Source organism: Sarcophilus harrisii, chromosome 5, assembly GCF_902635505.1.
Source record: "Sarcophilus harrisii chromosome 5, mSarHar1.11, whole genome shotgun sequence".
NCBI classification, from domain to species: domain Eukaryota; kingdom Metazoa; phylum Chordata; class Mammalia; order Dasyuromorphia; family Dasyuridae; genus Sarcophilus; species Sarcophilus harrisii.
In genome coordinates, this window is record NC_045430.1 from 198,076,953 (window position 1) to 198,097,496 (window position 20,544).

Consider the following 20,544-nt stretch of genomic DNA (forward strand, 5'->3'; position numbering starts at 1 on the left):
GTGAAAGTGATGAAGATATCTAATAAGTGATAGATGTCTTCAAGTCTTTATTTTTTTGTTTGTTTTTTTTAATTAAATAACTTTTTATTGACAGAACCTATGTCAGGGTAATTTTTTACAACATTATCCCTTGCACTCACTTCTGTTCCGATTTTTTCCCCTCCCTCCCTCCACCCTCTCCCCAAAGATGGCAAGCAGTCCTATACATGTTAAATAGATTACAGTAGATCTTGGATACAATATATGTGTGCAGAACCGAACAGTTTTCTTGTTGCTCAGGGAGAATTGGATTTAGAAGGTATAAATAACCTGGGAAGAAGAACAAAAATGCAAGCAGTTTACATTCATTTCCTAGTGTTCTTTCTTTGGGTGTAGCTGCTTCTGTCCATCCTTGATCAATTGAAACTAAGTTAGATCTTGTCTTTGTTGAAGAAATCCACTTCCATCAGAATACATCCTCATACAGTATCGCTGTTGAGGTATATAATGATTTCCTGGTTCTGCTCATTTCGCTCAGCATCAGTTCATGTAAGTCTCGCCAATCCTCTCTGTATTCGTCCTGCTGGTCACTTCTTACAGAACAATAATATTCCATAACATTCATATACCATAATTTATTCAACCATTCTCCAATTGATGGGCATCCATTCATTTTCCAACTTCTGGCCACTACAAACAGGGCTGCCACAAACATTTTGGGACATACAGGTCCCTTTCCCTTTTTTAGTATCTCTTTGGGGTATAAGCCCAGTAGAGACACTGCTGGATCAAAGGGTATACACAGTTTGATAACTTTGTGAACGTAGTTCCAAATTGCTCTCCAGAATGGCTAGATGTATTCGCAGTTCCACCAACAATGTATCAGTGTCCCTGTTTTCCTACATCCCCTCCAACATCCCTGGCATTCTGGCCAATCTGACAGGTGTATAGTGGTATCTCAGAGTTGTCTTAATTTGCATTTCTCTGATCAATCGTGATTTGGAACACTCTTTCATATGAGTAGTAATAGTTTTAATTTCATCATCTGAAAATAGTCTGTTCATATCCTTTGACCATTTATCAATTGGAGAATGGCTTGATTTCTTATAAATTAGAGTCAATTCTCTATATATTTTGGAAATGAGTCCTTTATCAGAACCTTTGACTGTAAAAATGTTTTCCCAGTTTATTGTTTCCCTTCTAATCTTGCCTGCATTAGTTTTGTTTGTACAAAAACTTTTCAATTTGATATAATCAAAATTTTCAATTTTGTAGTCAATAGTGATCTCTAGTTCTTCTTTGGTCACAAATTCCTTCCTCTTCCACAGGTCTAAGAGGTAAACTATCCTATGTTCTTCCAATTTATTTATGATCTCATTCTTTATGCCTAGATCATGAACCCATTTTGACCTTATCTTGGTGTACGGTGTTAAGTGTGGGTTAATGCCTAGTTTCTGCAATACTAATTTCCAATTTTCCCAGCAATTTTTGTCAAATAATGCATTCTTATCCCAAAAACTGGGGTCTTTGGGTTTGTCAAACACTAGATAATTAAGGTTATTGGCTATTTTGTCCTTTGAACCTAACCTATTCCATTGATCAACTAGTCTATTTCTTACCCAATACCAGATAGTTTTAGTAACCGCTGCCTTATAATATAATTTTAGATCTGGTACAGCTAGGCCACCTTCATTTGATTCTTCAAGTCTTTAAAGGAATATCCCAGTGAAAGAGTCATTTGGTTTGTTCTTCTTGCCCCCAAAGAGAAAAACTAGGAGTTTCCTTCTTTTTGCAAAGAGCAGCAGCAAGGGCCACATCCTCCATGAAGTTTTCCCCAATCTTCTAAAAATAAAGGGAACCTTTCCCTCCCCAATCTTGCATGCCTCTCTATTTTTTGTTTGATCCATGCTTTGTAATTTTTCCCCTTTAACTTGTATTTAATTGCTCATATATCTTGTTTTCTTTTTAAATTGTAAACTCCTCGAGGGTAGGGCCATGACTTTTTGATTAGATGTAAAGAAAAGTATTCCTCAAAGTTAGAACTTCTAAAGTGAAACAGAGAAGTACTGATTTGGGGGATTTGGAGACACACTGGTTTTTCTTCAATTGGAGATATTTCAGCAAAAAACAGATGATAGCTTGTCAGGAATATTATGGGGGGGGGGGACTTCTGTTCAGTTACAGATTGGATTAGATGACTTCTGAACTCCCTCTCCACTCTACAATTTGGCAATTCTGTGATATGAGATGATTAGTTGTAGTGAAGCATTCACCCATAGCCCCTGGATGGCAGTAAAGTGCAAATGTTGAGAGAAATATATTTCTGCAAAATAATTATACACCAATCCCCAATGATTCATAAGTCTGTTAGAGAAGAGAAAAGAGTTTAAAATCCATTTTTGTTCTGTTTATTTAAATTCCATTTTATTTTATTGAAGTGAATAAGAAAAGAAGACAAGAAGAATAAATTCTGGTTCATTTTGGGGGCACCAATCAAAACTCATTGTAACAAATTCCAAAAGACTTCTATTAAAACTTTTATTACAGTAGAATTTTGTTTCAAGTATTGCCTGAAATAATTTCAGGAAATAAATGAGCCATCTGATGGAGCTTGTTGGTCCTTTAGTTTTGCAGATTTTTTTTGTAATATTGGCTGCAATTTTTTGCTTTTTACTTTTATTGTTTGATTTTCTAACTAATACACATAGATTGGCATCCTGTGAAAAGAAATCATAGTGTCATCTGCTTTTGTTTGCAGCTGTGATTCACTTCAACTCAATTCAACAAATATGTCTGCTATGAAAACAAAAACAATAAAAAGTCATGGCACTACCCTCCAGGAGTTTACAATTTAGAAGGGAAACAAGGTATATGAGCAATTAAATATAATACAAGTTAAAGGAGAAAATTAAAAAGCATGGATCAAGCAAAAAATAGAGAGGCATGCAAGATTGGGGAGGGAGAGTTTCCCTTTATTTTCAGAAGATTGGGGGAAACTTCATGGAGGACGTGGCCCTCTGATCTGGACCTTACAGAAAAAGAATTTCTACAAATGATGATATAGAAAGAATCCATTCCACAGAATGACAGGCATAGGCAATGCTCTCAAGTGAGAGAGATCAAGACAAGCTGAACAAATGTCTAATGATACAGTTTTGCTAGAATGTTAAGTCACTGAAAGGGCCTACTATGAATTAAAATTAGAAAAATAAGTTACAGAGAGCTCTGAGTGTTGAGATAAGGAGCATCAATTTAACCTAGAGATAATGATAGGATGATGAGATTCCTGGACAGTATATGATGTGGTCAGAAGAGTATGCTCAGCCTTCTCCACCCTTACCAACACAAATCATGATAGTATTTAGACTCAGTCGAGAATTAGCCAAAGAACAGAGAGGCAAGAAGAAGCTTCTAAAATCTGCTCATCAAGGTGAGATAGGAAAAAGGAAAATTCTGCTTCGACATCCTCATCAATAACTGCTATGGAACCCTTCTCTTTATGCAATGATTTTCATAGGAAGCTGCCTATTGCCTATTAACCTTTAATAAAAGAGAAAGTTTGCTATAAATAAAGTTTAACTCAAAGGTCTTCATCAACTGAGACTCCGCTGAGTGAATGCTAGCATTAAGAGGTATGAAAAAGGATGAGAGAGAATCGAAAATTTGCATTTCAAGGGACTACAGAAGGCAAGATAATATTTCAGTAACCTGCAAAGAGTACTTATAAATATAATGATAATAGTTGGTGCATGTTTTTCATAAAGCATCTTATACATAACCTCATTTAACCCTTACAAAACCCTATGAAATAGATATTATAGGTCTTCATATTATCTCCATTGTATAGATAAGGAAACCAAGCCTCAGATAATTTAAGCAATATATTCATGGTTGCATAACTAGCAAGTTTAGAGAGAGGATTTGAACTCAGGTCTTTATTAACTCCAGGTCCAGGACCCTTCCACTACACTATGCTGCCTACAGGGTATATGCCAGTGACAACTAATAGCTATATATAGCAGTATGGTATAATGGATAGAGAATTGGACTTGGAGTCAGGAAGACTTGGAGCTCATTACTCACTCAGATAGTAGTTGTGTGATCCTAAAGTAATCTGAAGTTATTTCTAGAGAGTGTGAATTTCTGGTAGATCTAGTAAAACCAATGCGCATATATGCTGTAGTTCTCTCTGGGACCCAGTTTCTTTCTCAGTAAAATGAGAAGATTGTTCTCTAAAATCCCTTTCAGCTCTAAATTTTTGATCCCTTATTCTTATATCTATGTAAAATTTCATGTCAGTCTCTCTCCTAGTGAAGAATATGAAAAAGTTGGGTGAACAATGATTTAAAGAGGCAGGAGGAATCCTATCAAAAGATTAGAGATTGGAATAATGTGACATAGAAAAGAAAGAGAAGGAAAACTATTAAGCACTTGGAGTTAAGGTTCATCTAAGTCATACAGGTACTTCCCATAGAGGACTGAACCATACTTTCTAAAAAACAAAAAAAAAAACTTCTTATGCTGCAAGCAATGATGATATAAATTAATAGTTGCTATCAAGAGGGAGCTTTTGTCCAGAGGATAAGAGGAAGAAAATGCAAATAATAATGGTTGTTGATGACACCACACTAAGAGCATCTCCTGTATAACCACCAATGTAGCAAAAAAAAAAATAAAAATAAAAAACTACAAAGGCTTGCTTTTTAATTAGGGAACATATCCAGTTTATGATAGAGAGCCTCCTAATTATTACTGTCCTTTTCTGGTGATTCCAATGAATAGAAATGTGGCAACAGTAACCCAAACTGCATTTCCAGGAATTATGAAATTCACAGGAAATATGAGCATTACTGATAGTTCTATCTGTGTTTCTGATTTAAGGTTCAGATTTCAAAAGAGAGAGACAGATTTGGGGAAAAGATAGGATTTTTATTTCTGGATGCAAGCCCTTCTCCAGGGATGGAGTACGCCCAGCAGTCGCTGGTGTCTTGGAAATCTGAGCAATAAGACTCTAAGTGAAAAAGGAAGAAGGAGAAGGAAAACTGTTAACATCTATCTGCCAAGCTATATATCACAAAAAAAAAGTAGTAGAGTGAAACAGTGTCATCTTAGGAGACAGTATCCATGAAAAAAAATACATAATAAAAAAATTTACAGCAAAATACAAATTGATAATAAAATAAAGATTCCAATTCAAGAAGGAAAATTTGACTTCACAGGTATCAATACTGATACTTCAGAGCATGGAATTCATGCCAGGAGATACAATTTTTTCAAAAGGAAAAGAGTAAAAAAAGTTTCAAAGGAAGCATAATAAAAGCATTTTGTACATATAAGGAAGTCTAAGAACTGAATGTCCTAAGCATAATAAAAGCATTTAGACAAAAATTAACTGATAATTTTTATTCAGTTCAATTCACCAAGCATTTAGTGAATGTCTACTATTTGCCATAAGCACATTCAGACTTGATTTTGAGAAATAGGAATGAATTGGTTGATGAAGGAGAAATGGTGGGAAGAACCTTAGAAGGAACTGATCACTAAATTTTACAACTCATTCTACAAAAGTCATAGAAAATCTGAAATGTACTATGGTTTTGAGGACATTGGATTTTAAAGATACTGAGAAAGGACAGGTTGGACCTTGTTTCTTAAAATTATTTAGGAAAATAGCTCAAGAGGGATGGGAAGATATCTAGAATGAAGTTCCATAGTACAAATAAAAAGAAGTTGTTGTATCTACATAGAAAATTCATTATAATATGATAGATGTTAACATTGAAAGAGACCTTGGAAGCTATCGGTTGAGCTACAACTTAGATTTATGGAGAACTTGCTGACATTAAAGATTACCAGACACTGCAATGGATTTTCAGGGAAACTTACAAAATATTCTTCTCCAAAACTGTTTAAAAATTAAAGTAGGTCCTGATTAGTCTATCACTTTTAGGTGAACAAATCCATCATTCAATCCATTTTTATTGAGTACTTATAATGCTGTAGAGATGTGATGGAATGCTTGTTACTTTATTTTACATTTCTGCCATAGTCCCTCTTTATAAAATACAATATAACTAGACAATTGCACTTCAGTAGTCACTCTGGCTTACTTCCAAACAATCAATTCAATATTCATGTAGAGCAGGATGTCAGCATGCTCAGTAACTGAAGAACCTTTGATCTACAACAACATTAGGAGAAATAGGGGAGAAAAAGAAAGCACTACTCGCTAGCATCTCCTTAATCAGATCAACCTTTTAAGTAAGTACAGGCTTGTAAGCAATATTTAACAGTATTTCATAATTAAAGTAAGCATTTTAAAATAAGTGAACACTCTTATAAGAAATTTTTCAGTTCAGTTTGTTATATATTTGCTAAGTCTTAGAAAAAGTGTACTTAATCTTTTTTAACCCTTCTGGCAGTCTAGTATGAAGCAGATGGATCCTTTCTCAGAGGAATTTTTAAGTGCACTAAATGAAATATACAGAATCACAAGAAACCAATTACATTGTGATGCAATTATCATTTTTTTAAATTTATAATATCATGTTAAGAATCCCCACCCTATCAATTGGAAAATGACTGAATAAATTGTGGTATATGAATATTATGGAATATTATTGTTCTGTAAGAAATGACCAACAGGATGATTTCAGAAAGGCCTGGAGAGACTTACATGAACTGATGCTGAGTGAAATGAGCAGGGCCAAGAGATCATTATATACTTCAACAACAATACTATATGATGACCAATTCTAATGGACCTGGCCATCCTCAGCAATGAGATGAACCAAATCAGTTCCAATGAAGCAGTAATGAACTGAACCAGCTATGCCCAGCGAAAGAATTCTGGGAGATGACTAAAAACCATTACATAGAATTCCCAATCCCTATATTTTTGCCCACCTGCATCTTGGATTTCCTTCACAGGCTAATTGTACAATGTTTCAGAGTCCGATTCTTTTTGTACAGCAAAATAACGGTTTGGTCATGTATACTTATTGTGTATCTAATTTATATTTTAATATATTTAACATCTACTGGTCATCCAGCCATCTGGGGGAGAGGGTAGGGGGAAGGAAGGGAAAAATTGGAACAAGAGGTTTGGCAATTGTCAATGCTGTAAAGTTACCCATACATATAACCTGTAAATAAAAGGCTATTTAAAAAATTTTTAAAAAAAAGAATCTCCACCCTAGATATTATGAAAGATACAAAAATGAGTATGACATGACCACCTCCCCTCAGGGAGATTAAAATCTAGTTGGGAGCTTCATCTTTAGATAAATGTAAAAAGGGCTTCCCAGTATTTTGCCAATATACTAAAGATCCAGTAGGGATTCATTTTTATTTTTCCTTAATAAGGAATAATAATAATATAAATATAATATATATAATATACATAATAATACATATAATATAATATAAAAATAATAATAAGACCTGAGAGGACAGGAGACAAGTTATGATGCAAAGCAAAAACTATTGCCTTGTGACTGAAAGAGTTCTAAAAAAAGAATCCAAAAGGATGAGTTCAATCCCAGCTTTGTCATTTGCTATCTTTGCTTTTTTGCTTACATTGCTTCATCTCTCTGGATCTCAATTTCTTCATCTGTAAAATAAAAGAATTGGACTAGATGAATGCTATATTTTAATTTGTTATGACCCTAGGAAATATAAATATATTGTAGATATATTTGTTATAGATATTGTAGATCTTAAGAAAAGATCTGTTTATTACTTGGTCACAGGGTAAGAGAAATTTCTTGGGGAAGTCCCAGATGTTCCCTCAAGTATATTTTTAGATACGTATTTTTAAAAACAAGGTTTTTGGGCCAGAAGTTACTTGTCTCTTTAAATGTACCTTTTGTTGCTGTGTGTGTTTGGCTGGCTTGCTGGCTGGCTGACTTCACCTAAAGCTAGGATTCTTTAGAAATTATATGGCATTATTCATCAAAAATTAGTATGTATTTCCCCAATTACTTTATTCTCATCTGTCTTGGAAAGTAAGGGTGGCTTGAATCCAGTGTAGTATAACTTAAGGATTTGTCTCAGAAAGGATACAACATATATTACCATCAGGCCTAGACATGTTGACATACCCATGCCTGCCTGGTCAAGAAATAATTCATGAATTCTTGTTTGGCTGGCATGTTTGGTCCTCTGTATCCTGTTGTCTGGTACCAATTAGTGCTCATATAATAGTCCCTGTATCTTGTTGTTTAACAGTAGCAAGATTTGATTTACACATATACAAATCCAGATGCCAGAAAGGGGGAAAGCCTTCCTGTTTTCATTGGCTGTGCCAGATAATGACCTCATATGGGACACACATGGGAAACATGCAACCTGAAATGAAGGGCTTCTTGCAAATTGGACAATCAATGCCTTTAGCCATGATTTGGAACTTCATAAGCATATCTACCTTTATGAGATTACAATTCAGTTAAGGGGGTAAAAAAGGTTTGGAGGTGAAGTATTCGTGATTACAAGTCTCCTTCAAATCCTAGAGCCAGGAATTCTAAAGTTAAGGACAACTATTGGATTCATGGGGTTTGAATACTTGTGTAACCTTTATTTTCTGTATCTATTAAGTGATTTAACCATTATGGAAAGTGTACTATACATAATTCCTTTACCCTAACTTAGAAGTCATACTATATCCCCCTACTTTCACCATTTTTATCTTAAACTCTTTGACATAATTTCCCACTCTTTTCCTCCATTCTCCCTATCTCTGAGAAAGAGATAATTCTTCTTTGCCAAGATCAACCTCTCTACATGTGTTTAGTCTTTTTCATTAGACTATATCCTCACGCATTCCCTCTCTTATTTAAATCTTCTGCTGATTCTTTCCCTACTCTCTTTAAAAAATGCCTTTTTCATTCCAGCCTTTTAAAAAAATTATCTAGTTTCTATGCCCTCAAGTTATCTTCCTATATTTCTCCTCTATTTCTCAGTCAAACATCTTTAAAAAGTTCTCTCTATTTTCTGATCCACTTCTATTACTTACCCCTCAGCCCTTTTTATTGTGGCTTCTGACCTCATCTCACAACTGAAACTGCTCTCTGAAGTTAACAGTAACTCTTCATTCCAAAATCTAATAGCTCTTTCATTCTTCATCCTTCTTGACCTGTATATTCCATTTAGCAGTATTAACCATTCCATTCCTTCATATTCTCTTCTCTAGGTGTTATTACTCCCTTCTTGTTCTCTCCCTACCTGATCGCTGCTTCTAAGTATTTGTTGTTCATCATCCAAATGCTCATCACCCATATCACAGCACTTAACTTGGGATGTTCTCTAAATTTCTGTTCTAGACCCTCTACCTTCTCTAGATGGCTTCATTAGTTCTCACACATTTTACTATTATCTCTATGCAGATGACTCAGATTTATAGATAGATAGATGTGTGTGTGTGTGTGTGTTTACCTCTCTCTGTCTACATATACATGTCTCTATCTACATATAAAATCTGCATAAGGGAAATAGTTCATGTGTATACATATGTGTAAGCGTACAAAACACGTGTTTACCTATAAGTACAAAACATATGTGTAAAAATATACATATGTTATACATGCAACACAGGCATCTCTCCCATGAATTTCAACCTTGCAATATCAGTTGCCTTTAAGACATTTTGTATTGGATGTCCTCTAAATATCCCAAATGTCCAAGAGAACTCATATTTCTCCAAAAAACCCTTCCCTATTCAAACTTCCTCATTTTTGTTAAAAATATAGCCATCCTTCCAGTTCCCCAAGTTTTAACTAGTATCTGTGGCCCATCCCTCTCCCATATCCCACATATCCAATTAGTTTCCAAATCTTATCCTTTACCTCCATATCTCTCCCATTCAACCCCTATTCTGCATTCACACAGCTACTTTACTTAAGGCTCTCCATTATATCTTGCACAGATTAGTGCTCTTATAGTTCTATCCCTATAAGCTCCTAATTAGTATCCCCTCCTCACATACTTCCCATTCATCCTAAACACTGCTACTAAAATGATTTTCCTTAAGCATAAATCAGTCCATGTTACTCCCGGTTCAATTAATCCTGTTGAAATTTAGTCATTTCATTCATGTCCAACTCTTCATTTAGGGTTTTCTTGGTGGAGATAATGAAATGGTCTGCCATTTTCTTCTCCAGTTCATTTTACAGATGAGAAAACTAAAGCAAATAGAGTTAAGTGGCTTGCCCAAGGTCACAGCTAATAAGTATCTGAGGCCAGATTTAAATTCAGGAAAATGAGTCTTTCTAATTCAAAGCCCCAACACTCGGTACCACTTAGCTGCCCCAATAAAGCCTAGTGACTTTTTATCGTCCCAGGACAAAATATAAAATCTTCATTTTAACTTTTGAAACTTCTCAGCCTAATTCCAAATTATCATTTTTAACTTTATTGGACAATCCTGTCCCATACTTTGCAAAATAGGCAAATTGACTTTCTCTCTGTTTTTTATAAAACACTCCATCTCTTGTCTTCATGCTTTTCCACTAGCAATCCCATGCACTTGACTATACTCTCTCCTTTCCTCATAAAGTTCCTCTCTTCCTTTGAGATGTATCTTAAGCACTACCTTTTTGCCTGAAGCCTTTCTTTATCCCTTCCAACTAGCAAGTGTTCACCCTCCCAAACTGTCATATATTTAAATGCAAGAGAGGCAGTTGTTGGCTCCCTGGTTTGAACACTAAACCTAGAATCAGAAAGACCTGAATTCAAAGCTAGTAACAAATATTTACTAGTTGTGTAATCTTCTATGTATATCAGTTTCCTCAACAGTAAAATGAGAATAATAAAAGCACCTCCTACCTAGGGTTATTGGGAGGATCAGATGAGATAATATTTTTCAAAAGAGCTTAGCACAATTCTGGCACGTAGTAGGGAGTATATAAATGTTTATTCTTTTGTCTTTTTGCAAATATTTTCTACCTTGTATTCATTTTATTTGTATATGCAGTATGAATTTATAATATATTAAAATTTTTGTTTCACTTTTTGAACTTGAATCCCCCATGAATTTACCTAGACCAAACTAGGCACTTCACAAATGTTTGTTGATTCATTGATTGATTGGTTGATGTAGCTGCTATTTTTCCTTTCTGCAATTAATCTTCTTCAACAATCTATTGCAGGCATTTTTCCCTTTTTTTTTTTCTTATCTAATATTTTCATCCAATCAGGAATATCGTTTGGCAATGATCTGATTGTTTTGATAACTCCTAGGATCTTTGACATTTAAGATAGTCAAACATTCTATTTTCTGTTTGTTCTACTCCCCTCCTAACTCCTTCCTGGTCAAGAGAATATTTTCACACATATACTGTTTGAGCAATTCTGGCCTTTTATCAACTTTTATCAACTAAAAGTCAAACTCAGAATACTCATGGAGTAATAGATTAGGCTCTCCATGTGTGACCAATCAGAAAGCTGCTGTTGGTATTTTGGCACAATGCCAAGGAGACAGATGAAAATTCCATTTATGGCACATTTATGGCAATTATTATAAATTATTATAAACTGAAAAGTAAAGAGAAATTCAAAGAAAGTCCATATAGCACAGTCCCCCTTCTCAGTCTCCCTATTATCCTTGCCTGATGAAATTCCTAAGTTATATACAGATAGACTATTCCAAAAGTTTGGGCACAATTTTAAGTTACAAACTGCACCAAGATTGTTGGGACATACCATATATAAGTATGTATTATATATAAAAACATTGATACAGAGAGAAAGATGTGGAGAGAAGAAAAGGAGAAGGAAGAAAATGAGGAGGAACAGAAGAAAGAAGAGAGGAGGAAGAAGGAAGAGACAATCAGACAGGCAGGTATTTAGTTTGGGCAAAATTCAATTTCATTATAAATCACTTTCTCTGGAGTTTATTTCTTCCTCCTATAACTTTAATAGAGAATGCTATTCCAGCTAGCCCAGGACTGAATGTTCTATTGCACTCCTCTTTTTGTTCTATTTGTACTCCTCTTACTCCAAGAGTTCGCCAAATTATTATATCACCAAGTCTATCACATTAAAAATTGTTTTCTGCATCAACAAGGGCAAGTTTCAACAACAATAAAGGCTTAGTGAAAAGAATATTCTGTTTAAATGGAAGCCAATGAGTGCAGGGGAAACATAACATCCAGGACACCTACAGCAACCAGTGTCAGTCTGCAAAGGCAAGAAGGGACTTCTTCCTTAAATCATGGATTAAATGTAGTTCCTAAAATTCTTCTCCCTCCCCTTGAAGATTTCTTATTCAGATGGAAATCAATCCACAGTATGAAGACCACTTTCCATAGCCACAAGTCCATAATTGGTGATTCTTTTAACTTCCAAGTATACAAGAGCTTCAGAGACAAGTCAACCTACATAAACATGTTCATCTTTTTCAAGATAGACACACTCAAAGGGATCTGTAATCTCAATTATTTGGATCTTTCCTCCATGGATGCAAATCACAACCACTGTCCAACTTTTTTCCATATTGTCCCATAAATCTACCATAAAGGCTCCTTCCAAAATTCTAGCAGCCTGTTTCACATTCCCTGAAGGAGGTATTAATAGACCTCTTAAGTTGGTCTGCCTTCTATCTTATACTCTCGCCATGTGATTACTCCATTTTTCCAACCACATATTATCCTGATGATACCTTTAACTCCTGCTGTTCTACAAAATTTTGGGGTTTTCATATTTTTCAACCTAAGTAGAACTACCATGTGCCTCTCTGACACCTATTTTTAATTATCAGAGATAATATCATTTGAAGATTCTTAACCATGTAAGAGCAGTGAAGGTTTATTAGTTATTAAAATATGAGCCTTTGTTCTGAAAGAAGATGGGATCATTAAAGGAGCCTCATAGTTTCCTGAGACCTGCTTTTTTCCTCCTATTAGTTTCCAGGTACAGTTCATTAGCCATTCGTATGGTCTAACCCAGATGCTTATATTGATGGACAATTCTGCAAATTGTTGATCCAAATGCATATCATAATCTGTTCTATAGATATTCTTCACTCAATTGGTTTTTCAGAATTGAAGAAATTAATGAAAGTGTATATAGACTGGTACATATTTATAGTATATATTCTTAACTGGGTACTTAACAAGGTAATCATTTTATATTTTCACTTTATCACTTAGCAAAAAGGCTATCCTAAATTTGTTCATCCTTCTTCAAGCCCCACCCAACTAGCCTATAACCCTCCTTCCTTCCTCATTCTTTAAGGTAAGGATCTTGCTTTTTATGTCCCTTGGAGGCCCATTCACTGAGAGGACTCCTTTCTGCCATCTTCCTCATTTCACATCACTCAGATATCTTTCCCCCTTATCTTCTTCACCAGTATCTCATATAAAAGGGTGGCCCTTCTTGTCAAGACAAAGTTATACATGCCAAGTGATCCCATTTTGTTGTGTCTTCTCCAAAAAATTATCTATGCTATTGTCCCTACTATCTTGATAATCTTCAATCTCTCCCTATTTGTGAAGATCGCGTATTTTTAAATCAGCAGGAGTCAGGAATTCAGGTTAGGGGAAAATCGTCAGTCTTTATTCTCAGTGAAGAAGGATCGCAGGTGGAAGAGAATCGGCGATAGCAATGTGTGCAGCTGACTCAAGAAGCTAGCTAGACCAGCAGCCACATGACCAGCAGTTAGGAGTATGGAACCCAGGCCCAATCTCTCCCAGCTTCTCTTCCTGTCTCTCTCTGCCTCCACCCACCAAAATCGTCATTTCCTATACAACACATCAGGACTTGCACGGAAAGTGGGCAGGGACCATTCTTTATCTAATCATGTATATTAATAGAGGATAGCCCAATTACTATTTAGCCTCAAGTACTTGGGACCTCAGTGCATCAACTCAAACCTCAGCCCATTACACCTATTGACTGCTTCCCTGCTACATATAAACATTCCAATCCCTCTATATCCTTAAAAATCCCTCTCTTGCTCTAATCATCCTCAAGAGTTATCTTTTATTCTTCTCTCTTTTGTGGATAAACTAGAAAGTTGTCCTGTACTTCTTGTCTGCAATCTGTTCTGTCTCATCTTCTCGCTCTTTATTCCCCTTCAACTATTCTGTGATCAAGATACACTAATTTTCTTGCTCCTTGAACATCACACTCCATCTCCTGATTCTACACCCTGTTCCTTCATTATCCCCCTCCCCTGAAATGCTGTTATTTCTCTCCTCTGCTTCCTGGTTCCTTGACATCTTTCAGGAAGCAGTTCAAATCTCACCCTGAGAAAATCCCCATCCCAATCCTCTTTTTCCTCCTCTTCTCCCACTGTTACTGCCTTCTCCTTGGGATTACTTTTTATTTATACAATATATACCTTAAATTCTCACATGTCTCCCCAGTTAGAATATAAAATCTTTGAAGGCAAGGACTATGTTTTTAAATTCTTTATATCCCCAATGATTAGCACAGCAGCTAGAATATCATTAACTCTAAGTAAATTCTTGTTGACTCACTCATTAAGTCATTGGTTACATCACACTCATTTGAATAGTTATGGATATTTCTTAGGAGGTTTGAAATGTTCTGGAGGTTAGTGTGATCAGTATGATATTATTCACAGATACCTTACCATCCTTAGAGAATTCTTCTGCAACTTAGCCTTAGATCTTCCTCATCCCAGTGGTACAAGTACTTTCAGTGATCAAAAGTCTCCTTATTTTGTGCTTTCACTAATATTTATAATCAGAGTGGTGAAAAGGTAATCTATTGCGTCTTTCAGTGAACCTTGAAGAATTTTGATGTATGGATGGCAGATTTATTATTGGGAAAGAGCCTTAAGTATGATATTCCCACAAAACAAATATTTTCTTTTCACAAACAATAAAAACAATAGGATTTTGCATACTTTTATCTTTTTCAGCTGCTTTTGGTATTTGTGATCTCATTTGAAGTTTTCTTGGCAAAGATACTGATGTGATTTGTCACATTTCCTTCTCCTGCTCATTTTTCAGAGCAAATAGGGTTAAGTGACTTTTCCAAGTTTACACAGCTTAAGTAAGTGCCTGAGGCCAGATTTATTTTCCTGACTACAGGCCCAGCATTCTATCCACTGTGCCACATAGCTGCCACTTTCAGTTAATAATGTGATAATAAAACTGTTTCTTGTTGAGGAAGATCTCTTGCAAATGTCTCCCTGTTTCCTACTAATACCCTCACTGAGGATCCCCTAAATGTCCGTGTGGATTTTTCTCATAAAGATCATGTATAGATGGTTGACTAAGTATGTAGAATAGCTGTTGATATTCTCTTCTTTTTTTGTATTAATAAGATCTGAGATTTCATTCACATTTGGGGTACCAGTTTAATCCTCTTTATATACTTTGTCTAATTCACTTTTTTACTATCTTTTCTCTTTAGTTATCTTCCAGCTTCCTCTAAAAGCACCTTCCAGAACTATGTTGTTAAAATTCAAGTAATATGGTTCTATTTTCCTTGATGGTAAAAATAATTATAAATATCTTTGAAACTCTTTTCTATTTTTCTTTTGTTTGTTTAAATCCTTCCATTTTTGTATTTAATAGCCCTCAGGATAACTGTACTTAGTTGCAGCTCTTGCTAAGCTTTCTTTTAGGTGGTTTTATCCTCTATTGTTTCTGTCTGTTTTATCAAGTGATAATGTTCATAATATTCCTTCTTTATAAAGTTGTATCGATCAGTTTATAATCTAAAGCAGTGTTTCATTTCTTCTATCTTTCTCCATTTGGCAATGCCAGAGTTGAGAGAGGTCTATGACTTGAACATAAAATGAAATCTTAGCTCAAGAAAGTAGAGAAATCTCTTACAAGAACTCTAATATTATCAGTCTCTGGAGATGCAGGTGCTGGGATTCAAAGAACATATTGAAGTGTCAGCATTTTCTACATTCATGTGTCTCTGGAGGTTTCTGTTAGCTGTTCAAATGCTTGTCTTGCCTCTTCTTCCCTCTCATCTTCTCCTTCTTAGCGCTCTCCCCACCAATGAAGAGTCACATCTCTCTCCATATATACAACATACATTGTGTTATTCAGAGAACTGTTCTTCAGGGAACCACCCAAATTCTCCACTCCTGGACATGGATGAGTGTGAAGACCGAGTTAGCGCCCTGGATGCCTTAGAATCAGCCAGAGTCAGGATAAGCAAAAGTCCTTGGTCTTTATTCTTGGTCTTTAGTGAGGGGAATGGACTCTCACTCTTTATCTCCCACCCAAAAGTAACTCTGGCTTGTCTTACTCTACCCTCTAATCCCTCTTACAATTCTCTGTCTACACCAACAGATCGAGCCAGCACAGAATAGTGGGGTGGGCCATTTTCCAAGTATATGCTAATAGAGTATTATCCAATAAGTAATTAGCCTTAAGTGCCCGGTTGTCCAAGTACATCTGCTCAGAGTTTCAACCCTTTACAGATGAGACTATATTCCTGTCCTGGGCTGAAGTTTTTTGCATTTTCTTGCAAAAATCAGTTGGGATAACACAAAACTCTGCAGCACAAATACAAAACATCAGCATGTCAAACACCTAAGCTGATTTTCTTAGTGTCCTAGGTAACCAACCTACAAAAAGAAAATAAATGTACATTAACAATACGTACAATAGACATGGCACTTCACAAAGCATCATCTGAGAAAGACCTTCCAGGCAATATGCCTAAGACACATATAAGACATAGTACAAGAACCCCTCAAGTATACTTTCATATCTAGAATTTATAGCAAATAATTATAAATGCCAAAGTTAACAAAGCTTTGACTAGCTAACAAAACAAAGCTAACTAGCTATAATCACAATACTCTTCTTAAGCCTATATAAAATATACAGTGTAACTATTAATTTTAGCATATCAGACAAAGTAGACACTGTCACAGTATAAACATAACAGTATATAACCCAACCAACATAGAAAAAAAACAATAAGTACACTCAAACAAATAGTAATTTCCACATAGTAAAAAAAAAAATCAATAAGTAAGTACACCCAAACATTTATAGTAATTTTAACACTCACAACAACAAGTATATACAGTTGGCTATAGGGCACACCTTTGAACGCCTTTTATAATCTGGTTTCCTCCTGTCTTTACAATCTAAATATACCTGCATCCTCCCACATACATGCAATCCCCACCAGATTATAATCTGGTGATGCTGATCTCTTTAATATTCCTCATATAAGACACTCCATCTCCAGACTCTGAATTTTCTCTGGCTGTTCCTACACACCTGGAATGCTCTTACTCTTCCTCCCCATCTCTTGACTCCCCTAACTTCCTTCAAGTTTCAGCTAAAATTCCATCATCTTCGACAAAGTTTCCCTTAATCTTAGTGCCTTCTCTCTGAAATTAGATGAAATAACATGTCTATTTCCTATTTTTGCATAATTGTTTTCATCTTGATTCCCCCTTTAAACCATGAATCCCTTGAGAATGAGAACCATTTTTTGCCTTTCTGTATATTTTCAGCTCTCATCACAATATATGGCCCATAATAAAGCTTGATAAATGCTTTTAAACTTCTTAACTTGACACCTGAATACATATTCTTCATGATCACCTATAACAACCTAAGTTAGTGACTTCTCGAGTGCCTTTAATTCCTTTATCACTTCTCTGCTCTTATTTCTCAGTCAGTAGCTGATACAGGCTGACCATTAGGATCTTTATAGACTTATTTATCCAAACCAAGATTGAAAGCAGGAAGTTTAGCTGTATTTCTGTTTTGTGGGTTGTATCTATAATATTAACAGCTAGTATTTATGTAACACTTTAAGGTTTGCAAAGAGCTTTACAAATATCTCATTTTTATCTTTATAACAACCTTGTAAAGTAGGTGCTATTATTATTCACATTTTACAGATAGGGAAACTGAGGCAGAGAGTGGTTATGTGGCTTTTCCAGGGATACATAGCTATTAAGTCAGGCCTCTAGAGTAACAATTCTACCAAAAAAAGTTTGCCTCTAGATTTACATATATATGATGTCCTATAGTCTCTGCTAGAGTCTCCTGGCACTCAAGAGTCTTGTCTCTTTCCATATATACAGTATTCAGTGTCACAGTGTCCTTCATGGAAATACCCAAGTTTATCTGGGATATCTTGAGCACTACAATACAAAATTATCAAATATACTATCAAGTTTTTCTTTTCATCTTGCCTTTGAACACAGTAAAATTCTTCCAGACACTTCTTTTGTTTTTTCTCTACAAAAAGAATTTAAGAGGCATTCTTCAATCTGGTTTCAACCTTGCACCTTCTGTTTTCATTTATAGCAAGAATGTCAAGATTAATGATTTGTTTTCCCAGAACCAGGTTTATTAACCTAGGATCCACAGATTCCTGAAGGGTTTGTAGATAGACATCAGAAGATCTGAGAAATTATTTGTTAAAAGACTTTGATACCTTATTTTAATTAAAAAACTATTGCTTTTGTAAAGCTATATTTTTTTGTTCATTTAAAAACATTATTTTCAGAAGAGATCCAGAGACTTCATTCACAAGACTAAGTGGTCCAGAACACATTTTGGGAGTATATGTTCATTTATTCGTAATTAGACAAGGAATTCACATTTAGAGCATTAACAGCTCAGTGAAAGTTTAAAGATAATCTAAAAATTATGCATCTTAATTCTCTCTTGCCCCTTTTCCACCATTCTGGCACTTTCACTGTATAAACCAGTGGGAACCACTCAAGACTAAAGGACATTAATATCTTTCTTTGTTTTTTGGGTCAAGATGACCAAAGAATTCACTACATGTCTTCTACCTGCTCCTTGGTAATTAGTCCCTCCTAATTTAGCTAGGCTGGTGTTCAGTAAACATTAATCAAGATCATTTTTCAAACCTTTATAGCATAATAAGACCTGCCTCAAATCCACGATGTCCATTATCCTTCTTTGATGAGGAACTTGGATGAAAAGGCCAACTAATGGCTTAAAAACATGATTCTTTTGATCAAAATCTCATCTTTATCTTAACTAATGTGTATAAGTTGAAGAATAAAATAATCATAAATTCATAGATCTACAACTGGAAGAAGCCTTGGAGGAATCATACTCCAGCCCTCTCATCTTGCCAATGAGGAACCTAAGGCCCAGAGAGGTAATGATTTGTCAAAAAGCATTCAACTAGTAGGCAAAAAAATAACTGCCCTATTTCATGTTTTCCACAAGAAGATGAAAAATGTAAGATATCAAATCTGCCAGCTGAGAGCTATTTGAGGCAAGATATTTACATATAAAAGGGTAACTAGCAATAGGAGGGCATATATGATGTGACAAATGATTGGGACAATGAAAAATGCCATCCTTTGATCCAATGATAATGGCAATTGAATTTTTCGTTGGGAGATGTAAATGCTTTACCAAGGGGAGTTTTTATTTATCTTCTTCTCCCTAAAGTTGGGTTTTCTAAATTTCTTTTTTTTTCCTTCCTTGGTCTCTAACCTATTCTTGCCACAAAAATAGCAAGGCAGATAGAGGGGAAATGACTCCTTTTTTCTCTCTTTCCCCATCTCTACCATTCCGAAAATTTCATCACTCCCATTCTTATTGCCAAGAAAATGTTTCCCAGCTCCTCTGTGTGTATATGATTAAACACTTCAAAACAAATATTTGGCCTAAAGTCAGGTAATACTTTGAGTACTAATGATATAAAAAACTAAAAAGAACCCCATTTGGCAAGGTTCCTAAAAGAAGACCATAGCTCCAGTGTTATAGACAAAATGTTTTCTGTCCCAGAATCAAATATTGGACTCTTCATTAAGCTAACCCAACCCCATTGACAGGAGAAAGCACCAGAAACCAGCAAGGAAGGAAGTCATCTGCTGAGTCCAGGGATAGATAATTAGTAAATCAAAGTCATTTTTGAGTTACCCAGTAAAAACAACAGTTTGACTTCCAATCTCAGGGAGATACATTGGTAGCCACAGGTAAAATGAACCTGCTTTCCAAGGTTTAAACAGTAATGTAATCCCCACAGGACGACTTGATTCCAGAGCAAGATAACCACACACTTTTAAAAGTATCTCTTGCTTTTTCTTTCTTCTTTTCCCACAGCTTGATCATTACTCTCCAGTGAGTTACAGCCTGCCAAGTTCATCTGACACACTGTTCAATTCTCCTAAGGCTCTCTTTCTAGGAAAAGTGATAGGTAAGTCTTTGGTTTATCTAAGAATTTTTGAAAATGTTAAGAATAAAGTGACAAGTTTAACAAGTTCACAAAATGTAATTTGGGTTTGAAAAGTTATGTGTTCTTTCTCTCAGAGATTAGGAAATCATGTCTTTTCCACAATGAGAAAATGGAATAAATTCTGCATGGTGTGTCCCATAGTACAAAAGATGTGTTGTGACTTTGTTGATTGTGTGTGCTATGGGATGCCCTTCATCCATTTTTTTAGCCAATAGTAACCTAGATTTTGACTTATAAGTTTTTGGCACAAAGTTTCTGGCACCATATTGTAAAAATGTGGAATTTCCCCTCTTTTTTCCTAGGGAAATGTTGTTATGATTTTTGTTTTTGCTATTGCCTATTTTGTCTATTTTTAAATTAATTGAAAAGGAAACAAGATGG

General features: G+C 35.3%; 1 protein-coding gene across 1 annotated transcript in view; it reads left to right on the forward strand.

The window, feature by feature from the left end:
• CNTNAP2 (contactin associated protein 2) overlaps positions 1-20,544 on the forward strand; it is a 2,632,466-nt gene that overhangs the window by 2,478,663 nt on the left and 133,259 nt on the right. Inside the window, exon 21 of the mRNA XM_031941247.1 lies at positions 20,031-20,124. Coding sequence (XP_031797107.1) covers positions 20,031-20,124 — 94 coding nt within the window. The remainder of the gene's footprint in view (positions 1-20,030; positions 20,125-20,544) is intronic.